Source organism: Biomphalaria glabrata, chromosome 6 (assembly GCF_947242115.1).
Source record: "Biomphalaria glabrata chromosome 6, xgBioGlab47.1, whole genome shotgun sequence".
In the NCBI taxonomy this organism is placed as follows: Eukaryota; Metazoa; Mollusca; class Gastropoda; family Planorbidae; genus Biomphalaria; species Biomphalaria glabrata.
In genome coordinates this window covers 4,988,659-5,011,143 of record NC_074716.1, presented here as the reverse complement: position 1 = coordinate 5,011,143, position 22,485 = coordinate 4,988,659, and the positions used below count along the sequence as shown (strand labels likewise).

At 35.3% G+C, this 22,485-nt stretch overlaps 1 protein-coding gene across 2 annotated transcripts in view; it reads left to right on the top strand.

Moving 5' to 3' along the window:
• The window catches only part of LOC106077258 (dystrophin-like), a 331,854-nt gene that overhangs the window by 4,352 nt on the left and 305,017 nt on the right, over positions 1–22,485 (top strand). For both annotated transcript variants that reach the window (XM_056033067.1, XM_056033069.1), the window contains exon 2: positions 3,623–3,976. In XM_056033067.1, coding sequence (XP_055889042.1) covers positions 3,856–3,976 — 121 coding nt within the window. In that variant the 5' untranslated portion in view covers positions 3,623–3,855. The remainder of the gene's footprint in view (positions 1–3,622; positions 3,977–22,485) is intronic.

The window sequence follows — 22,485 nt, the reverse complement described above, 5'->3', positions numbered from 1 at the left end:
CCTGATGGTTTCCGGCCCCTTAAAAGTTCTTAAACTTGGGTTTAAATTATAATCGTGGACATTCCAATGCTTGTTTTTTTTTTTTTAGAATGAGAAGTCAGTGTCACAGAATAACGGGATGCATGTCAGACACAGGGGTTCTCACTTTATTGTCAAGACGTAATGTATGTCTCAGAGCACATACATTTCACTTTTGTATTCACTCTGTGTTTGTAAAATGTTTTACATGTTTCGGATGTTCCTTCAGAGTTGAAGATAGTTTACTTCCTAGTCCAAACCTCCCGCAGGACGACTGGGGATGGGAAAGGGCAGGGTTTGAACCCTCGGCCGTCGATAAATCCGAACGACAGTCCAGCGCGCAAACCGCACGACCAGGCAGCCATCCGTTGATAGTATGTGTATGGGTGTTAAAGCATGCGGACTAAAAAATATAGTTGAGGAATAAGATCCTAACAACATCATCATTGACCCACACACCTGAACCCGTGGCCCGTGTGCTCTGTGCTGACAGTGTCTTTTTGTGTGTATATGGGGACATCCGGTGTGTTCACACATTTGTCTTATCCTGTCAAGAGAAATATGTGCTCTTAAACTAGGAATCAACGCCAGATCTTTCTTCCCCGGCTAAAATCCACATAGTTACAGACCGACGGACACAGTTTTTATGTTTTTACTTCGTCCTTTATGTCTGTCACGTTTTCAATTTCCTCCCCCCCTCCTTCCCTTGCTACCACCATTTCTTTTTTTATCTGAAGGAAGTCCATCAGTCCAGTGTCCATCTTTTCGCCCCGTCACTGCCCACTGTTTGTCCCCACTTCCTTTCTTTGTGCTTGATTGTGTGTGTCCTAGCGCCACTGTGTGGTCATCTAGGAAACCTGTCGGTAAAGGCAGACCAAGTTAGGGCAAGCTAAAAGAGAATAGCCAGATTTAGCAGCGCTATAAATCATTTGGCCACAAGTCGGCAACCTTAAATTTTTTTTTTGGTTGAAAAAGCGGAATAGTTTTAAGTTTTTCGTCGTAATATTTATGTGAGCAGCGAAATTTATATAGTCATGTTACATACAACACAGATGGACATCATTATTCTATTTTTGAAGGAACATCTGTATTTTAAGATATAGTATATGAATTTTTAGATCAATAGTTCTAATATGTTTATGGCAATCTTATTTCATACCATTGAGGTGAACTTTGCAGACTTTCGCTTTTTGGTTATTTTCTTCACTCTTTTTAAGCAGGAGAAAATCTATTTTTTGTTGAAAGTTGTTTGTTTCATAATCATAAGCATTTCTTAAATGTAACGGGAGGAATTCTTATAATATATATATTATATATTAGCCGGATATTATCCGCGGCCACGAAAACAAGGGTACTTAGTGAAAATGAGTCTACTGGTTATTCATATCTAAAAGAAAAATACTGTGTCCTTCATTTGTAAAAAGTTTCGTTTTTTTAATTGAAATAAATATTGTTGTATCAAGTCGCTCTACAAGGTATGAATCTAGGTGTCACACAATTCCTAACCTTTGTCTGTACTCTATCAGGTCTGTCGGTGAGCTCTGAAGCACCTTTGCTACTAATCAACCTACTCACGCACACAAACAACTATGTAACATTATGTAATTTGAAACTTTGTAAATATTAACACATGAACATAATACATCCATTATGAAGATTTTTTTTTTTAAAGGAAACCTCAGAATTTGCGCTATTCAGTTTTAGCTTTATCATCATAGGAATCCTTGGGCTTTATGCCTCTTTTCTTTGCCTCTTTTTTGGGCTTTATATGCCTCTTTTATGGGCCATCTTGCCTCTTTTGTGGGCTTTTTTTTTTTTTTTTTTTTTTTTTTTAATATGTTTTTATTTGTAAGTTACCATAATGAAGATTATATTTATAAAGTAATCAAATCACTATGGTTGATACATCAAATGATGGTAACTTCATCTTATTCTTAAACTTTACATAATAAACTTAAAAGTAGTCTAAATGTTGGATAAAAGGGAGGAAACCGACAATTTAAAATTATTTGCCAAAAAAAAAAATTCTTTCTTTATTACAATATATTAGATCTGTGATAGCCCTTAGTAAAACAGTCATAATAGATATTCCAAAAACAGTGTTAATTTAGCGAGCATTATAAAGTGTCTATCTATAAGAACAAGTGGTTTGGCATCAGATCCAATGGGGCTGGGTTCGAATCCTGTTCTCATTATTATGTTGGAAGGTTCTGATAACTAGTCAAATAGATGAGATGAACTGCGCAGTGGTTTCCAGATCATGCAGCTCTCCATATAGTTGTTTTTTTATTCTATAAGGGTGTTTGGGGGTCAGTGTCTTCTTCGTTCATTCAGGTTGACGAATATATTCAATCTGTGTAAGAACTACAGATTATCTGCTTCTTCAACTCCTCCTTTTCGCTACACAGGACAGCTTTGTGTCAGGACTCTCCATCATTTTGATATATTTCTTTTACCTTTTTACTTATATTAAATGTATTTCACCTCATTCTCTGTCATTATGCATATATGTTTGGTGTAATGCACAAATTGTAAGCCAAATTTCCATACCGACAATAAAGATTATTATTATTATGTTAGAAATGAACGAGTAGTCATTCTCTGGCGCTGCCAGGGTCGAGTTTTGTTAAAGTGAAACAAAATTCATCGTAGTCCCTTTAACAGTTTCCACTGAGGAATTTTCTTTGTTTTTCTATCTCAGTTTTTCTTAAATTATGAGACAGTGGTACGGCGATGTCAATAATTCTAGCGTTTTTTTTCTTTTTTATCGATGAACAGCATTATTATTATTATTAATATACGTAATCACCACTCACTGTTTCAACAATTAGCTTCACATTGTTATTTGCGTTATAATTTGGAAACCAAGTAGTGTTATGTTTGAAAGTAGGTCATGTCAAGAAATTAAAAGCCATCTGGAATTATCGGTTCCCGGTCAGTTCATCCCAGGTCAACGGAAATATCAATGGGAGCAAAAATTCTGTCAGCACTGTTATTCTTTCCGAAATTGCCACCAAAACTGTTTTTACTGTTTGTATAATTGGAATGTTATTACAAAGCTTATATCAGCTCACTCTCTATGTGTGGAGATAGTGTGTACACGTTAGTTCTTACACAATCGGGAGTGTGTACATGTTAGTTCTTACACACACAATCTCGGATTAAGCTGAAATTTTGCACAATTATTATTTTTTAAAAATCTGACATCGCAGGAATACATTTAAAAAAAAAAATGACGAATCAGTTAATTGACTACCGGTAATTAATTGTTTTATTTGGTATCTTGAACAAGGGCAAGAAATCGTACTTGATAGATGTGGTGGTATATGATGAATTAGTCCCTTTTAGGACTCTTGAATGTTGAGTGAACTGTTTTATAAACAATCACCAAGATACCCCCTTCTTCCCTCTCCCTTTCCCAAATGGTCCAAGTGATAGGATCATAGCCATTCAGAAAGCTAAAAGCTAAACAAAAACAGTTAGTAAAAATACAATTGCACTTGATGTAAGCTTGTTTTTTTTTTTTTTTTTTTTTTTAAAAAAGTATTTTGTGTTTTCTTTTGGCTATATTTTGATTCAATTTATTTATTCATTATGTTTCTAGTTGGCCCATTATTCACTCTGGATAACTACTGATTCGAATCTCTTGGATTACATATCACTTTAATTGTGCGTGTGTGTGTGTGTAAGCATTGTGGATTCCTTTGTTACGTTCCGTTTCTGTGGATGTATATATGTGGATTTTTGTCCATATTCGAAGAAATTCGCATTGGATAGTGAAGACTTGCTTGGATTACAAAACCTTCGGCCCCAGGAGACAACACCGTTGTCAGCAGTATGTTCTCCTATAGAAGGAGGGACAGTGGGAGTAGCGTAGACGCCCCTAGCGTGGCTTCATCTGGACAGAGCTCCAATGACGCAAGCCAAGGCATCAATCAGAAAATTAGAGAAGCTGCAGGTAAGTTTTTTTTTTTTTTTTTTTTGCAATACCTCTGTTTAAGTCACTAAGTCATGGAAAAATCTTAAAGATCGACGGCGAATCTAAAAAAAAAACGGCTCTAACGATTTTCCTTTGGCCAAACTAAGAAAACTCTAGTCAGACCTTTATAATTATTAAAAGTAAAATAAAAAAGAAATAAATTTAAATTTGGCTAGAGAACTAGATCTAGATTAACATCGGTTTTGAAAGGACTATTGCGTTCTTGAAAGGACTGTAGCGTTCGGGAATTTCCGGAAATAAGGCATTATTGATTCAAGACCTAACAAATTAATGTTCATGTAGATTTTGTCTTCTAAGTCTATATCTTAAGACCTATTATAAAGTCTATTAGATCTATACAACAGCTTATCTAGAATTCTTTTCGGGGAGGGCTGTGCGGGTTAAAAAATTTCCATTTTTTATTTTTTTTTAATAAATGTAACATTCATTAGTTATTAAGAGAAAAACAATCGCTCTAAAAGTTGTACAAAGAAGATATTGTCTTTGAAAGAAAAAAAGGTATATTTATTTGTCTTTCTTGTTATATTGTTGGATTATGTCTCTTGACAAAACGCTAGGAAAAAAATTGACACCAAATTGTGACTAGAAAAATTGATGTAACACTTCAAGGAAACTTTAAGTAAAACAAATGAAATTTTAGTTTCAATTTTTTACTTGACGTTTTGCTCATTTGTTCCAAATAATTGTTAAACATTTACACGCAGTCACACTCATACTCAACGATTTTAAAACCATTTCAGTCTACATATAATAAACAAAACAAACAGTTGATTACAATCTACACACTAAAGCTGCAGGCCACAACGGTAGTCCTTAACAATAGACCACAACAGCAGATCACAACAGTAGATTACAACAGCAATACACTCGTTAAACCAACAGCAAATCGTAAGTTTCATTAATATTCTCTACCTTTTTCTCACTATTGTTGTTGGAGTACCCTTGAAATATTGTGATTACTTGATATGGCGAGCAGTTGTCTGTACATATGTATCTTTAGTATCATTATTATTATTATTATGTTAGAAACGAATGAGTAGTCATTCTCTGGCGCTGCCAGGGTGGAGTTTCGTAAAGGGGAAACAAAATTCATTGTAGTCCCTTTAACAGTTTCCACTGAGGAATTTTTCTTGTGATGTGGCAGGTCTGCAGCAGTACCGCTCTCTTGACAGGCAACGAGGATGTTCCCAAGAATTTTAAGGGTCTTGAAGGTGTCTGTGAGGTCAGTTGTTATTATCCCCTCGGTTGATATAACAATGGGGTATATTGTTATTTGGACAATTTCCATAGACGCTTAATCTCCAAGCCTAGGTTCCCATATTTTCTTTGTTTTTCTATCTCAGTTTTTCTTCAGTTATGAGACAGTGGTACGGCGATGTCGATAATGGTATTATTATTACTATTATTATTATTATTTCACCTTTGTGCAATAGTCATGAAGTAGGTCTGGGGAAGTGATGAGCTATTATTGGGCGTGTGTAGAATGTTATCGGTCGACCTTCACCTTGTTGAAAGATATCGACCTCTTGAAATAGTTTTGAAGTTTACTGGGCGAGAGTTCTTCACTGAGACTCGAGAGGTCTTTTGACACAAAAATTGTGACTTGACCAAGACAGAAAGAACTGTAATAATAATTATTATTATTTTGTTTTTTGTGATTCTTAACATCTGGGCCCAACTTGTAATCCAAACGTCGTACAGACCCGTGACGTGGCAATGAGCTATTGGTCCAAACTGCCCATGGGTTGTGACGTTGCGGGTCAGTGTTCAGGACTTCTATGACGATATTGGTCTCGGACTACTCCTGGACGCGATCACAGTGGCCCTAATTAGTGTCAGTGTTACAACACGGTGTCCGTACTTCAGCCTCGGTCTGATGAAGAGCCACATCCGGTTAATGGCGGTACTCATCCTCCCCTCCCCGACCTTGTGATCAAACAAATCTCTTTGAATACAAAGGCCACTTGAGGGTGTTGCATTTCTAGTGTATAGCTTCTAACTCATCATCCTAATGCCTGTATTTTTATTGGTGTATAAGACACACGTGGTTCTAGTTTGGACAAAGGAAGAAAACAAAGAACATGATAATGTTTACTTTTTCTTTTTAAAGGGTTACGGCTAAATCTTTAAATGATTGTAAGCCACACCTTTCCTTTCGTACTGTTCTTATTAAGTGATTAGTTCAACTTTTTTCTGAACTCTAAAACTGTGTCAAACTGACCTAGCCTGCGACCCAATTAAAAAGTCATGCACTTTTAGAAATGCGATAAATGGAATCCTATGTGACATTACATTGATTTACAGCCTCCACGTATCACTTACTCTAAATTAAACTTTTATTTAGCAACTTTTTTTTTGGTTGGTATTAAATTTAGTCTGTATTCCTTAACTGTAAAAAAAAAAAATCGACAAACTGCACGTGACAATCTTCACGTGAACGCTGTTGTTATTTATAGACATTAACTTCTCGTTTAGCGTAATACATTTTTTTCCCAGCTCATTATCTATGGAAATAATTGTGTTTTTGAGGTCAAGGTCGTGAACTTTTTTTTTTATGAATGATGAACGAGATCATTGATAATTGTGAAAGTCAAATTTCGTAAAGCTGTTTGATTTTTTTTCTTAAAAGGGACATCTGTAATGTAGAGCCCGGAGTGATTTTTACAAAGCTTGTATTAACTCACTCTGTGTGTGTGTCTGTCTGGCCAAAAGTTTGTACACGTTATTTCTCTGACACTTAATCTCAGATCAAGCTGAACTTTTGCATAATTATGTCTTTTACCTGGCGACACAATAATCAATTAAAATAATTAACCGATTATTTAATTAACTATTGGTTATCACTTACTTTGTTTTGTATTTCAATCAAGGGAAAGAAATAGTACTTGAGTAAAGTGGTGATATAATCTGAATTTGTCCCCATTGTAGATTGTTGTTTTTACAAATCTATTTATATGACTGATCTAAACTAATTGATACGCTTAATAAAAACTTTTAAAAAAGTTATTTTATTTTATTTTATTTTTTAATTTTTTCATTTAGCTTGCTTTTAGAACGTATTCCTTTACAAAATTATCCACATATGCCAGAGTTACATAGTTTCAGTAAAAACATGTTTTGTTTCTTTCTTTAATGCCACCTTTGGTTCCTACTATCCATTATAAGTCTTCTATCCTGGGATCTATTACTGGCCTTAGTTCAATGAATCATATATTTGACAAGAAAAAACAAAAAAATGACAGCAAGGGAATGCGCTTATTCCTCACTATGACACTCAATAAATTTAAAAAAATATATGTGTTACGTCATCAGTGCAGTGGAAGGACCACATTAAGACGTTGTTAATCTACATGCGACTTTTTATCATTTTGTTTTAATTAATCAATCATAGCTAAAAAAAAAATCACCTTGATATATTGGGCTATTTGTATATATTTGTATAATTTATTACTGTTAATCTTTAATCTAGTAAATAGTAGAATTCCCAGCGTCTGACGCTAGACTCTTCATCATTAACTCAATATCAATTAACATGACACTTGATCTAATTAAGATATTGACGTAGATTCCATGCTAATGCTTAGCCAAAGTTCAAATGTTATTTGCGATGGGGCGATGGATTACAATGGAGAGTAATGAAGTGTCTGGTTGTGTTAACATTCACATACCCATACTGCTACTTTCTGTGCCAGTCTTTGTGTTTAGATCTATATTTTATATACCGGTACGCAATAAATGAAATTACTTTACTAGTTACAGTTTTGGTTTAGAGGTTTTAGAATAAACTGACAATATAGTGTGTGTTTGATGGGCTGGTAGTAAAAGAAATTTCTATAAATCAAATAAGAACATAAAACTAAAATGTTATTTAACCTTGGTTAGGCCAATAATAGAATATGCATCCTCTGTTTGGGACCCCTCAACTCAAGAAAACATTAAGAAACTGGAACAAACACAAAATAGAGCAGTGAGATTCATAACAAACGAATATTCACATTTGACTAGAGTAACACCTTTAGTAAAATCACTAAATTTAGAAAGCCTTCAGGATAGAAGACTTAAAAGTAAAGTAGCAATTATACATAAAACACTGAACCATAATCTTCAAATACAAAAACAAAATTTAATAAAATACTCAGAAAGACACAAAGATAGAGGCACATTACTTGTCCCATATGCTAGGACACATTTGTACAAATACTCTTTCTTTCCTAGTGCCATTACAGCATGGAATGGGTTGCCTGAGCCAGCCAGGAAAACCAGTGACTTGGCAGAATTTAGGTCACTGGTTAATATGCATGACTGAATGCATGACGCGTAGGACGTAATCATCTTCTTTTTTGAAGTAACCTCTATATTATATAAGATAAGATCAACACAAAAACAGTTGACATAAACACAGCTACACATGAGTGATTCTCGTAGGCGAGCTACATAGCAAAGATGAGTTGACCAGGGTAGGCTGAACTAAATATTTACACACTAGTTGACCAGCGTAGGCTGATCTAAATATTTACACACATGAGTTGACCAGCGTAGGCTGATCTAAATATTTACACACTTGAGTTGACCAACGTAGGCTGATCTACATATTTACATATAATCACACATATTGACCAGCTAGGCTGATCTAGATGTTTGAAATTGCAGTATTTTTTCCACCCACTGTTATGTTACATGTTATATTAAGACCAATTAATTGCCTACAAATAAAACTGATACACAATCATTGCCTACAAATAAAACTGATACACAATCATTGCCTACAAATAAAACTGATACACAATCATTGCCTACAAATAAAACTGATACACAATCATAGCCTACAAATAAAACTGATACACAATCATTGCCTACAAATAAAACTGATACACAATCATTGCCTACAAATAAAACTGATACACAATCATTGCCTACAAATAAAACTGATACACAATCATTGCCTACAAATAAAACTGATACACAATCATTGCCTACAAATAAAACTGATACACAATCATTGCCTACAAATAAAACTGATACACAATCATTGCCTACAAATAAAACTGATACACAATCATTGCCTACAAATAAAACTGATACACAATCATTGCCTACAAATAAAACTGATACACAATCATTGCCTACAAATAAAACTGATACACAATCATTGCCTACAAATAAAACTGATACACAATCATTGCCTACAAATAAAACTGATACACAATCATTGCCTACAAACAATACAAAAATAAATTGAGAAACATATAAAAGGTTTCTATACATGTCAAGGCAGTTGGCTGACATGTTTTTTTTTTTTTTAAGGATGGGTAAACAAGAATGTTCATGAAAACGAGGCTACATAATGTATTGTTTTTATAAAGTAGAACGCTGAGTCTTTACCTTTGACCTATCCCTTAGTTTGTTGGGCCGTTGGGGCGCCATGCAAGATTCGTCGAACGTCTTTCTCCATTCATCTCTGTCCTTTGCTTTAGTTAGAATCTCTTTCAATGGCAGGCCCGCCCATTCTTTTATGTTGTCCTCCAATAACTTTCTCTGTCTGCCTCTTCTTCTTTTTCCTGGTACTGTTCCCTGAAGGAAGGTCTTTGCGAGCCCCGAAGACCTTGTAATATGGCCATAGATTTTTAGCTTGCGTTTTTTTTTTTCTACGATAGTTAGCAGGCCATCATGGAGTCCAATCGCTGCAGTAAACTCTTGGTTTGTGATGCGGTCTTTGAATGTTCTAAGACACTGAGCCTACCACGCATATAAGTAACAGTAATGTCTTATCGGGCTTCCTAGCATTGCTTAAATATCGAGATCTGTTGCTTCGGTAACTCTTCAGCATTTTATTTCCTCACTGCCAGTTCGTTCTTCCGTTTCGTCTTTATTTCCTTCCCATATTCTTTCCTCCCCCCCCCCTTTTTTTTTCTTCTTCTCTGCACTTCCTGTTCTCTTCTCCCCCCCCCCTCCCGGCCCATTATTCCAATTTTAAGCTGGTAGTGAAAACAAAAACCTAACAAGTTTTCTGGTATTTTCTAAACATCTCCCCCTCTGGCTATCTTCGTAATCAGTTCTCAAGCGAGTAACGAAAGTCAACTTAAGATTCTGGGGGAGAAAGCAGAGTTTAAATCTTTAAGTTCTGTTTCTATCTTCTAGTCATTAAAGAAAAAGAGGCGGAAAAAAGGGGGGGGGAGGTATTATCTATTTAAGACACGTGTCTGTGCACGCGCAACTTAAGGGGCGACGATCTTCCTCATTTGTATCTGCGGAAGTCTTTCTACACCAAAGCATTCCTGGTTGTCTTTTCCTGGAATTTTTTTCTTCTTTTTTTTTCCCACACCACATTCACTGTGTAGAACTATGTGGCAGAAAAAGTGTACCGCCTGGATTCGTGAGCAGGGGAAGACAACCCGAAGCTGTACCGAGAGTTTTTATTTTTTTTTTTTTGGTTTAATTTCTCTCACTTCTGTGTGGATAGCATCTGTTTGGTCACTTCCAGGTGAGGGGGGTCAACTCATCCATGTGTTCCTTTTGACGTGGTTAGTTCCGGAGTATTTTCTTGCTGTTTATTGATTCATGTGGATTTAAAATACGTTGTTCCGGATATCTTAATCGACTTCTTCTCTTGTGTAATGCATTCGAGAGTTATGTTCTTACTTAGAACAGTGTTTCCCAAACTGTGTTCCGTGGAACCCTAGTGTTCCGCCAGGACTGACTAGATGTTCCATAAACTACTGGAATAATTAACTAGTAGGCCACCACGTGAATAAAATCTATGAAAAAGAAATGTTTTTAAGTGTTCCGCTAAATACCCAGAATGTGAGAAGTGTTCCGCTAAATACTCAGGATGTGCGAAGTGTTCCGCTAAATACCGAGAATGTGCGAAGTGTTCCGCTAAATACTCAGGATGTGCGAAGTGTTCCGCTAAATACCCATAATGTGGGAAGTGTTCCGCTAAATACTCCGAATGTGCGAAGTGTTCCGCTAAATACCCAGAATGTGCGAAGTGTTCCTCTAAATACTCAGAACCTCCCCCTGGACGGCGGGGGGATGGCGGGGCTCGAACCTGGGACCGTCGAAGCGACAGTCCAGAGCGCATATTTTACAACCAGGCAGCAACCTATTTCGTTAATAAAAGCTGACATTGCTCGCTTAACGTTGTGCTGGGATGGCACGCAAAATGTTCAGTTTAACAACATACTGTTCATTACAAAAAAACTAATATTCCCACGATAAAAAATGATAGAGAGACGCGATAAGTGCTGATCGGATAAGAGATTTTGGGACTAGACTACGACACAGTTATACGGAACAAGATTATTGTTTATTTTCGAATGCACCAGCCATGATGCTGTATTAGATTCTTGTTAATGAGCTGTGTATGATTGGATCTCAGTTATCCACATATCACCTTTTTAAAACCTTTGCTTGATAACTGGGTCATTAGGTCTTCCACAATCACATTTTACGTATTTCTTCTCTCTCTCTCTCTCTCTCTCTCTCTTTCTCTCTCTCTGTACTCATAGAGCCATAGTACATAATATTTGAGGTAATGAAAGTCTCACGTGAACGCTAATTTGAAGTGTGCTTGTAAATGAAGTCAATTGTGATTGGTTAAAGTAGACGGCATCTAAGGTATTACAATGTCTGCAAAGACTAAAAAACATGTTCTCGTATCATTTTTTTGATGCAAAATAAAGGAACTTGATCTTTTTTGTTCCCTTTTCAACAGCTTAATGTTTTTGTTCCCTTCTGTAAATTTGAAAAGAACTCCTTCAGGTGACTAGTGCCAATGTCGAGTGAGTAATGCATTGTCTTATTCGACTGACGTTATGTTTAGCCCGGGAAGGGGAGAAGTGTGTGCTTTGGATGGAAAGGGAGAGGGGGCGGTCGAAATAAACAGGACAACAAACTTCACCCTCCCCCCCCCCCCCCAATAGCAATGTTCATTAGCTCGAGCTGCGTTTGCTTTAAGTGCTGCTGATGAGTGTACAAATTAGAATCAGCATTTACCCAAGCCTGAACTAGGCTCTAGTTCTATAAAAGTTGGATGAGAATCTTTGAGACTTTCTTCACATAACAGTGATTTACGAAACAAATTCTAATTAATCATCACATACAATATATTCTTTTTCGTTCTATAATAAAAACTCTTATATTATAAGCTCTTCCTGTCGAGAGGTTAATTGATGTGTATACGATGTTCATTACTCTCATTTGATTGCAAAAATCTTACTGAGCATTTGTAAAAGCATGAAGAATTAGTTTATATAAAAGTAAAGTTTCTGCATTTCAATAAATACATTTCTAAATAAGTTATACTTCTGAAACACTGAAAGAGGAGACACTGGTGGCTCTGTGAGTCGTAATCTACGAATTCTAAAATATTCTTTGACTTTTTGAGAATTTTTAGCTGAATATGTGTTTGATGAGATTAACAAGTCAGTCTAATGAGTTTACGGTTGTAACTTCTATTTGAAACACTAATAAAAATAATAAGGCTTGTCTTCGAGTCCGTAGATTAATGAGGAATGCAGTATTTCCCGTGACAACGCAGTCCCAGCTGTGACCTACATATTTTGTCACATACAGGGCAAGCATAACCATTGTCCGCCGTTGTTCGATTAAGATTTTCTTTTCGCCGTCTGCGTCTGCCCTCGGTAGCGGATTTTCTTTTGTGATTTTCAAATGTGTATAAACCGGCCTTTGTGAGTGACCTCCAGCTGTCTCGATCTGAGACCGCATGCAACCAGGTTCTCTCTTCTATGTCATTTAAAGTAAGCTGGCGCCTAAGCTGGTATCTAAAGCGTTTCTGTGGGGCGCCACTGTTACGTCGACCACCTTTTAGCTCACCAAAGGAAGACTGCCTTTGGCATAAATTCGTCTCCCATACGAGATATATGCCCTGCTCAGCATAACTGTCGGACCATTAGAAGTCCCTCTATACACTAATCAACATAAAACATAACATGTTGAGCAGTTTGTGCTCACCATATGTAGGCCCTTGAACCTTGAACTTTTCGCGGTTTGCAATCATTTTCAGGTATTACTTTTTAAAGTATGTATTCAAGGTCATAAGATCTTTATCTAGCTAGAAATGACAATTCAAAGTATAGATCTAGATTTTAGTTACACGATGTAGTCACTGAAAGTACAATGAAGCCATTTTCTTAGATGCACATTAAAATGATAGTCACAGTTGGTGAGTTCGTCCACGGCGTAAAACTATAAATAGCTAGATTTTTTATTTTTTATTTGGTATATCTTGTGCACAGAATAGAAGTAGTATTAATAAGCTATGATTTTATAAATTAAGACCACAGACCTATATATATTACATCTAGTATGGAAAACGGAAACATATTCTTATCCGCGATTGATCAACTCACAGACCTCTCTCTCTCTCTCTCTCTCTCTCTCGGGTTTGAAAAAACAACAACTGCACTTTTATAAATACATAACAAAACAACACCTTGTTTCAACTTTTTTAAAACGTTTATCACATCATTTTATGTAGTGTTAAAAGATCTCCATGTCCTTTGTACTTATGTACTTTTTAGCATTGCGGAATCGAAGTTTTTAAAAACTTAGTTGCCAACTTTGACGTTCCATTCAGCGTCCATGAAATTGTTTAAGTTGTCAGACGTTGATTATTTTTAAAATATTTGTTTGATGTCTGAATATTTAGTAATGATTGAGTCTAGCTACAATCTACAATCATAAGTTGGTTCTAGGTTTGAATTGACAAAACTGACTACAATGGTATTATTGGATTGAAGACTAAAGCACATCTTCTTCTAGCCTGATTTTTGCTGCTGAGCTGTAAGCTCTTTTCCAGACTGTGCCAAGGCAAAATAGTGTGCTGTGAATGTGATTGATTTTATTAAGAGTATAATTTAAAACGTGAGTGTCCTGTCATTAGTAGATTTCTCTTTGCGGGGGGGGGGGGAGGAAATTGAAACTATCCAGTTAGTTTGGTGTGGTCATTTCTTTGTACGCAGCTCTGCCTGTACCTCCTGATGCCCGTAGGTTGAGCCACTCCTCTTTGTGATTGTTGGCTAACGTTGACTTGAGAGTGAGCTTGTTTACTGGTCTATCTGGTTGTTCCATGAATGACTCGGTTTTTGATAGTCTGAATACTAAGACTGACCAGAAAATATAACAAATCCTTTAAAAAAAAAAACAAAGCGTATCTGAAGAGGAAAAACTCCGTCCTTAAAACTATATCTACCAATAATTTACAAGTAATTTCCTTCATTCGATATCAAACAAAATAATTAATTATAAATAATTAATTGACTCATTGAATATTTTTGCTTATCAATTCCTGTCTTGTTAGGTACAATAAATAATTGTTTCAACTATCAACTTGATCGGAGAATGCGTGAGGGAGTAAAAGCGTTAACAATTATTTAAGGGGACTAAACCCAACAAATTTAGCCATATCTGTGAGTACTGAGGTATTAGTTTCCCTTGTTGCTATTAAACAAAAAATGAATTACCAGTGATTGGTTACCATTTTTTAAATTGATTCATTTCTTGTCTATGTTAGTGGAAAAAGTGTACAAAGTCTCATTTTGATCTTAGAATGGGTTTGGGAGAAATAACGTGTACAAACTTTTTACCAGACAGACAGAGTTGATTTACGCTTTGTAAGAATAGGTAGCTTGACATATATACATATAAGGGCCTTTGTTCATTATATGTTTGTATATTGTTCTTATAAGAATGTTGGGAAATGATAACAGTAAATGGGGTATACAAATTTAAAGAATAAAATTCGAATTAATCGAATCTTTGCATCAAATTCAATACAATTACTGCTGTCTCTATTAACAAAATAACTTTTCCGGTAACATTTCCCCTGGAGATTTTATTCATGTACTGTTTATATAGTTACTGCTTACTTTTTAAGACAGAAAAAAAAAACAACGTAAAGAGACATAAATTATAAAATTAAGTTTTATAAAAATTTTGCACATTTTTAAACTAATTTAAAAAACAATCGAAATAAAATAGAGAACAGTGTCTTTTGTTTGAATGTTACTGCAAATATTTTTTTTACCTATTGGTCTTATTAATTAAGAATTTTGTTAGATTGAATGATTAAGCTACAGAGACCTATTTAAAAACAAACATGATTATTTCATAAATAACTGTTTCAAATTTTTTGTATCCGAATATAGGGAACACTTATATCGTGGTGAAACTATTACCTAAACAAACCATATCCCGGAACATTTACTTGCTGACTTTTGTTAATCCTCGTAGCGGGGTAAGAACCATATCAAGTCAGATCGCACTGGCCCTAAGTCTCGATAGCCTGCAGGAATGATGATGAGGTTTGCTGAACTATCAGTCAATCCAGAGGCGACCCAAATATGGACAGAATGCCATATATCCCAATAATGTAGAATTTCTTTTAATTTTTTTCCATATTAAAGAAAATAATTAATTACCAATAATTAGTACAATAGATAGATAATTGTGTAGTTTCAACTTGATCCGAGAATGGGAAATGGGAGAAATAACGTGTTCAAGATTTGTACCAGACAGACAGAGTAAGTTAATAAAAGCTTTGAAAAAAATTAATTATCTTTTTTTCTTTTTTTTTCTTTTAAGAACAGATACACTTTTAACAGATATTTCAATATATATATATATATATATCTGTAATTTTACCATCACAAAAGAGATACAAGACACCGATAGCAAAGACAAACAGACACAAACACTCTTTTGTTCCCCTGGCAATGAAATCATTAAGTAAGAACAATCTGGTATAAACTTTGTCATATGTAAATTATGAGTGAGTCTGGTGTGAATGTACACTTTGGTTTCTTATAGTTATAATGTTTTTTGTTTGGTGTAATGCACAAATTGTAAGATTAATTTCCTTACGGATAATAATAAAGATTATTATTATTATTATATATATATATATATATATATATATATATATATATATATATATATATATAATAGATTAATTATGAAATACTTTGTCTTGCTTTCTTGACACTGCCTCGTCCATTGACCCCAGAAACTAACTCTAGATCTAGAGTCTAGAATGTAAATTGTATTATTGTATTATTGAATCAGGTGCCATGATCTAAAAATAAACCGCCAGCGCCATTTCTCTTCTGTAAACACGGACATAATTTGGCCTACTATCATTCAGCAACCGACAATTTAAGTTGTATTTGTTTTAGCTCCAGATTTTTATTGGAAATATGCATTTACCATTGTAAACCAAAGCCTCGCCTGTTGTTTAAAAAAAAATATATTAAAAATTCATAAGTCTAGGAGTTCTGTGTGGGTAATACATTGGCTTTAGTAATATCACAGTAACAGAACAGTAGCAAGGCCTTACATAACAATGGGTACAGAAAATGTCAATCGATATCGTCTTATCATACCTAATGCGTTCATTGCTAAAACGTATGCAAAGGATGGTAAGATATATAGTGTTAGTATTTGTAACCTAGGAGATATCTATAATACATATTAGTAGATATATATAGTAAATAAAACACTATAACTCAAAAAAAAATGAAAAAAAAAAAATACTCAGAAAGACAAAAAAGATAAAGGCACATTTCTTATTCCATATCTTCTTATATAATACAGACGTTACTTCAAAAAAGAAGATGATTACGTCCTACACTTCATGCATTTAGTCATGCATATTAACCAATGACTTAAATTCTGCCAAGTCACTGGCTTTCCTGGCTAGCTCATATGCTAGGACAAATTCCTACAGATGTGTCTGTGTGTGTTTGTAGGTATAAATATCTCACAATACTCGAGTTTAAAGTGATCAGTCTCAATTTTGACATTTTTCTTGAAAGAAATCCACCTATGACGCCCTTAAGTAGACGTACTAATTATTATGCATATCACCATCCCCCTAATCTAAATCAGTAAACTCACCTACTAGACCTTGTGGGGCAGATGATGCAAAATAAAAGTGATAGATTGGCCAACGGTTAACGAGCAGGGTTTCATGTGGCCAGCACAACAAACAACACCTTTACCTTCCCTAACAAAAGTCAGGTACTCATAAGGTACTCATAAGAGTTGGGTGGACTCAGGGGCACCCTAAAAATCCCGAAATTTAAAAAATCACACTCTTCTCCGAGATTCGAACCCAGGACCTCCAGGTTCGGAAGTCAAGTGCTATAATCGGACGTAAAGTAATATATAATCTTATTACAGAATAGATATTCTTTTTTTGAATTCGTTTTTTTCTTAGTACTAAGTTCTACCTTTTTATGACCTATTTAAAGTAAGGGCTATCAATAAGGATTAATAAAGTAGTGTTAGTCTTTGCCTTAGAATAGAAGCTGAGCACGAGATAAAAATCTTGAGGTTTCTTACGCGTTTGTATATGAAGAAATCATTTGAAAAATGCTACACACAAAAAAGTATTTGCCTTATGATTGGTCAATTTAATCGGAGATAATGGTGGCTGGTTAGGTTTTATTTCATTGATACATGCCAGAAGTCATGACAGGTATCCTAGAAAGGGTTTTGACACTCCTTGCTATCAGTTGGGATTTAGACAGTGTCTATGATAGTAGTTACTGTCGTAGCAACAGTGCGTGTGTGCGTACGTTTGTGGGTGAAAGTGAATAGTTGTTTGGGTGTGTGAGTTTTAACATTTTTCTAATAAACTGTATTACACTTTGTTATATATATATATATATATTTTACATACTAATCAATGTATACCTTATGGTGTGTTCAGTGATAGGTGAGGAAATAGACAATATTTTGAAAGGTGGTTTTTAAAAATATAACAATTCTGCATCAGCAAAAAGGGACAGACAAAAACTAAAGTCTTGAAATAAGGGACAGACAAAAACTAAAGTCTTGAAATAAGGGACAGACAAAAACTAAAGTCTTGAAACAAGGGACAGACAAAAACTAAAGTCTTGAAATAAGGGACAGACACAAAAAAAAATGATAAAAGATAAACGAAGGAAACGTCTTTTTTTTTTCTTTGCCTAACCGCACACATCATAATTGGCTTCTTGGTCTCCAGAGATGATTAAATGCTTGCGCCCTAGGGGAGTACCCCCACCTATTTTCACACACACACACACACACACACTACACTACACTTGAAAATACTCACAGCGTGCAGTTTCTTAACGACCGGCTGTAAATTTTACCTGTTTCTGAAAATATAATTTTTCGCACTGTGCTGGACTAAACCTTTTTTTTTAAAGATTCGTATTAAATTTTCTATGGAGATTTTCTTCTTGATGGAAGAATTAAGTATAATCTCAAACCCATGTCGTAATGGTACACTTGAGTGTACGTGGTTAAAAATAAGATAATTTTGATTGGTTCGATCAAATGGAAATTCAGTTTGACTACAATTTGACCACCCTAGAGTAACAATAACGATATAGATGCAAATACGAATAACATTTATCATTATTGTAGGCATAGACCTAAAATAAGAACTTAACAATAATACACTAAATGAAATTAGATTTTTTTTTTCAAAGTGAACAATATTTGTTTCGAAAGCTTTCTCTCCACGTTTTTATGTTTATTTAAAGCAGCGGTTCTCAACCTTTTAAGCTCGGCGACCCCTTTTTAGAATCCCCCACTCTGCCGCGACCCCCCCCCCACAGCAATAGAAGAATACACATAAAAAATACATATTTTCGATGGTCTTTGGCGACCCCTGACAAATCGTCAATCGACCACTAAGGGGGTCGCGAACCACAGGTTGAGAACCCCTGATTTTAAAGTCTCGTCGAAGCAAATTTTTTGGAAGACTCCTAAGTCTCGTATTTTGATAAGTTTTCTTGTATGGAGAACGTACGTTGCATCTACTAATGAAGTACCTAGTTTGCTGTCTGTTTGGTGGACGAAGGTCTATTGGGTTAGTGTCGTGTCCATTTTCAGAGCAATCGCAAAGGGTTGGGGGCCTGGTGAATTTGTCACGTGACTCACGCCTACGGTAGAAGACTTGCACTACTACTATGTACAGTAAAAGTACCCATTTATGTATAGACATCCAAAAGCTCTGACATTTATTTGCCTAAGGCCCCATTTCTCCCTGCGCCCGGTCTGTTCCACCCCCACCCCCAACCCTATATATGTGTGATTTGTTTGCACTTCTAAAGACACGTGATAGGTTGCTGAAATGACTCAAAAGAAAAATTAACCATTGGACTGGTAGGAATGTTTTCCTGGCGTTGCTATGACATTCCTGAGGTGGGGGTGAGAGACTGACTACTTTTAGCACGATGCTATCTGTTGGGTAACTTTGAGATACCGACGACTAGTCTTGGTAATGACGTGGAGGCGAGGTGCAGGTGAGACAGATCAGCATAGGACCTGATTCGATTTGAACCAAAAGTTGTTTTTTTTTTTTTTTTCACCTCTGAGTGATAGGTCTAGAGAAGAGAATGGCAAATTTCACCATAAAGCAAATTTGTTTCTAGTGATTTTTTGCTATAATAAACTTCTTTAACTTTAGAAAATTTTGTTTATAAAGCTTATATTAACTCACTCACTGTCTGTCTGGTAAAAAGATGTACACGTTATTTCTCCCACACCCAATCTCGGATTAAGCTGAAATTTCGCACAATTATTTCTTTTACCTGTCAACACAAGAATCAATAAAAAGAAATTAACCAATTAATTACTTAGCTATGTTAATTCATTATTTTATTGGTATCTTGAACAAGGGAAAGAAATCGTATTTGACAGATGTGTGGTATACTTTAAATTAGACCCCTTGATAAATCTTAAGCCATGAGCGAACATTTTCTTATGCATTCAAAAAAACGATCATGTAAACATTTACAAATATACCCCCCCGTCTTCCCTCCCCCTTTCACATCTGGTCCAGACAAGTGATAGGATCATAGCGCATGCATACATCTAAAAGCTAAACTAAAACAATTGTTAAACATATTTCTATCGCAAAGATTTATACTATAAAGCCGGAAGCACACATAGTATATTACAAAACTTATCCAAACTAATTGATACACTTGTATTTAATAAAAGCTTTGATTTTAAAAGAGTGTTTTATATGTTTTTCTTATTTTTATTATTTATAAATCTCCCTTGTTGAAAACAAACATTGTAGATATCCTTCTTTGTTGTCATGGGCTCTGGATATATCCCCAAGGTAGATCCTGTTGCCACATAGTAAGATAATCTCTGGCTGGACACCATTTGTTGTCAAATCTCCAATAGAGAGTTTAATCCTTAATACTTACATTCAGCAACTTTAATGTCATGAAGCTACAGGGCAGCAACTTTGAAGCCCTCCGCCATAACATTCAGATTCCAATGACACCTTAATGCAGACTAAACTCAAATGGACTTGTCTGTAGCTTTATCTAAGTTGAAAGAACCTTTAAGAATCACAGAAAGAATGGTTGCAGTCTTCCCCTCACGTATTCATATAAAGCAGGGGTTCTCCCTTTGGGGTCGATTGACGATTTGCCAGGGGTCGCCTAAGACCATCGAAAATATGGATTGTTATTGTCTACTCTCCTATTGCTGTATGTGTGTGCTTTGGGGGGGGGGGAGGTCTCGGCAGAGTTGAGGAATATAAAAAGGGTCGCCGAGCTTAAAAGGTTGAGAACCGCTGATATAAAGTGTGCTTTGATTATAATTAGTACTTGCTTGCTTAATCAGAATTAGTCTGCTTTAGTGTAACAAGTTTATAGTTTATATGAATATATAGGCTCGTTTACGAGTGTAGTCTAAATAGTTAGTTTCGCCTTCTACTGATGAAGTTAATTAAACAATTAGTGAATCGTATTTCGTTTTGATTCACATGGGGGCCTAAATCTACCTGAAGACATCTTTCTTTCTTATTAAATGTTAAAAGTGTTGTTTTTTTTTTTACACATGTTCACACATACACACCCACGCATACACAGGCACAGTCTACATCCTAATAAATAAGCTTTAAGTGAAATGCCAAACATTTAAATTTCAAAAATGTTTATATTTTTAATTATAATTTAAGAAAAAGTATACCAACTTTATTTCGAGCGCCGTGTTTATATTCGTTAAATGCTGGGTGAAACTTTTCAATTCGCGCATCTTTTGTTTTACCAGAGTAGAGGAGGGGGTAATGATGGAGCGAAGTTCTAAGATTGTTTTTAATGGTTTTAATAATTCCTCCTATAAGCTTGCAAACTTATCATAGGCGAAAGTTGAACACTGACCGGAAACTTCGAAAACGGTTCTAACGATTTCGCTATAAATTTGATAGATTATTTATATTTTCGGGGAAGAAAACCCCACATAACTGGCCACAATGAAAAATTTGGTTTATCGTTAGATTTTTTGTTTGTTTTCAAAATACCATCTAACGATTAAATTTGGATTACGTCTTACGGCTTCAGCGGGAATTTCCGCACTCGACTCAACTGTTAGTTTGTAGTCAGTAAAGAGTTGAATAAATAAATAGACGAACATGGACACTCTGCGCACCGTCTTAAGTAGAAATCATTACTTAGACTGTTTAATAATAGAGAAACTTGATTGTGCAAGAATCACTAGAAAGACTCCTTGCGAAAGGGACTGGCGTTAAAGAAAAATGTAAATTTCCTGTATGCATCATGAAGCAACTATAATGACATCCCAGCCACTTAACGGGCATCCTGCGCCCTGTTTACAAACTCTCAGAAGAAAATTACTGCTTCAAAAACAACAAGCATTGCCAATAGGTGATAATTTCTTTAAAAGACTTTTCTTTCTATCATCCGAGAGAAGGGAAATAACCGTGTAGTTACAACACTTGAATATTTTTTTTTCAATGGATCTAAACAAAAAAGTGTTTAATTAAAATTCCGGGAAATTTCACTCTTCGAAATCTATTACTATTGCTGTTACGCCCCTCTTTGTGTTAAGGAATGGAGTTCATCTATTGCATTATTTTCAGTAATAAATTTGGTGTTATGCGGTATGAATACTGAAACAACTGCGCAGAAATGTGATTATCACATCAGAAGATGTCGGGAATGTGACGGGATACATATTCTGGTTAACGGCTAAAGCCATGTATGGATGGCGCAAATAATTTTATCATCAGAGAATCGGGGTTCAGCTCTGCAGCTGTGCACAGAAAAACAAAACACATTGAACATAAAATTCATGCCAACTTTTACGTCCACCTTAAGGATAACCTACTTCCTGTTCTTGGGGATTTAAGGAATCGTATTATAAAGAGAAAATTGATATCCGATATGCATAGTTAGTATAGTTCCTGTTACTGGTTAGCTTATAATGCTATTATTTCCCATTACTTGTTGACGCTGTCTCCATCCTCACAACGACCGTTACTAAATAAAAAGAAAAAAAAATACGACGATTATTTTATATTGTTGCTATTCTATCTTATGAAAACAAAAATCTTATCTATCTAATAGAGGGCAGTAAGGTAAAAACTCAGTTTCCACAGAATTCTATTTGGTGAATTGAGATCTTCCCAG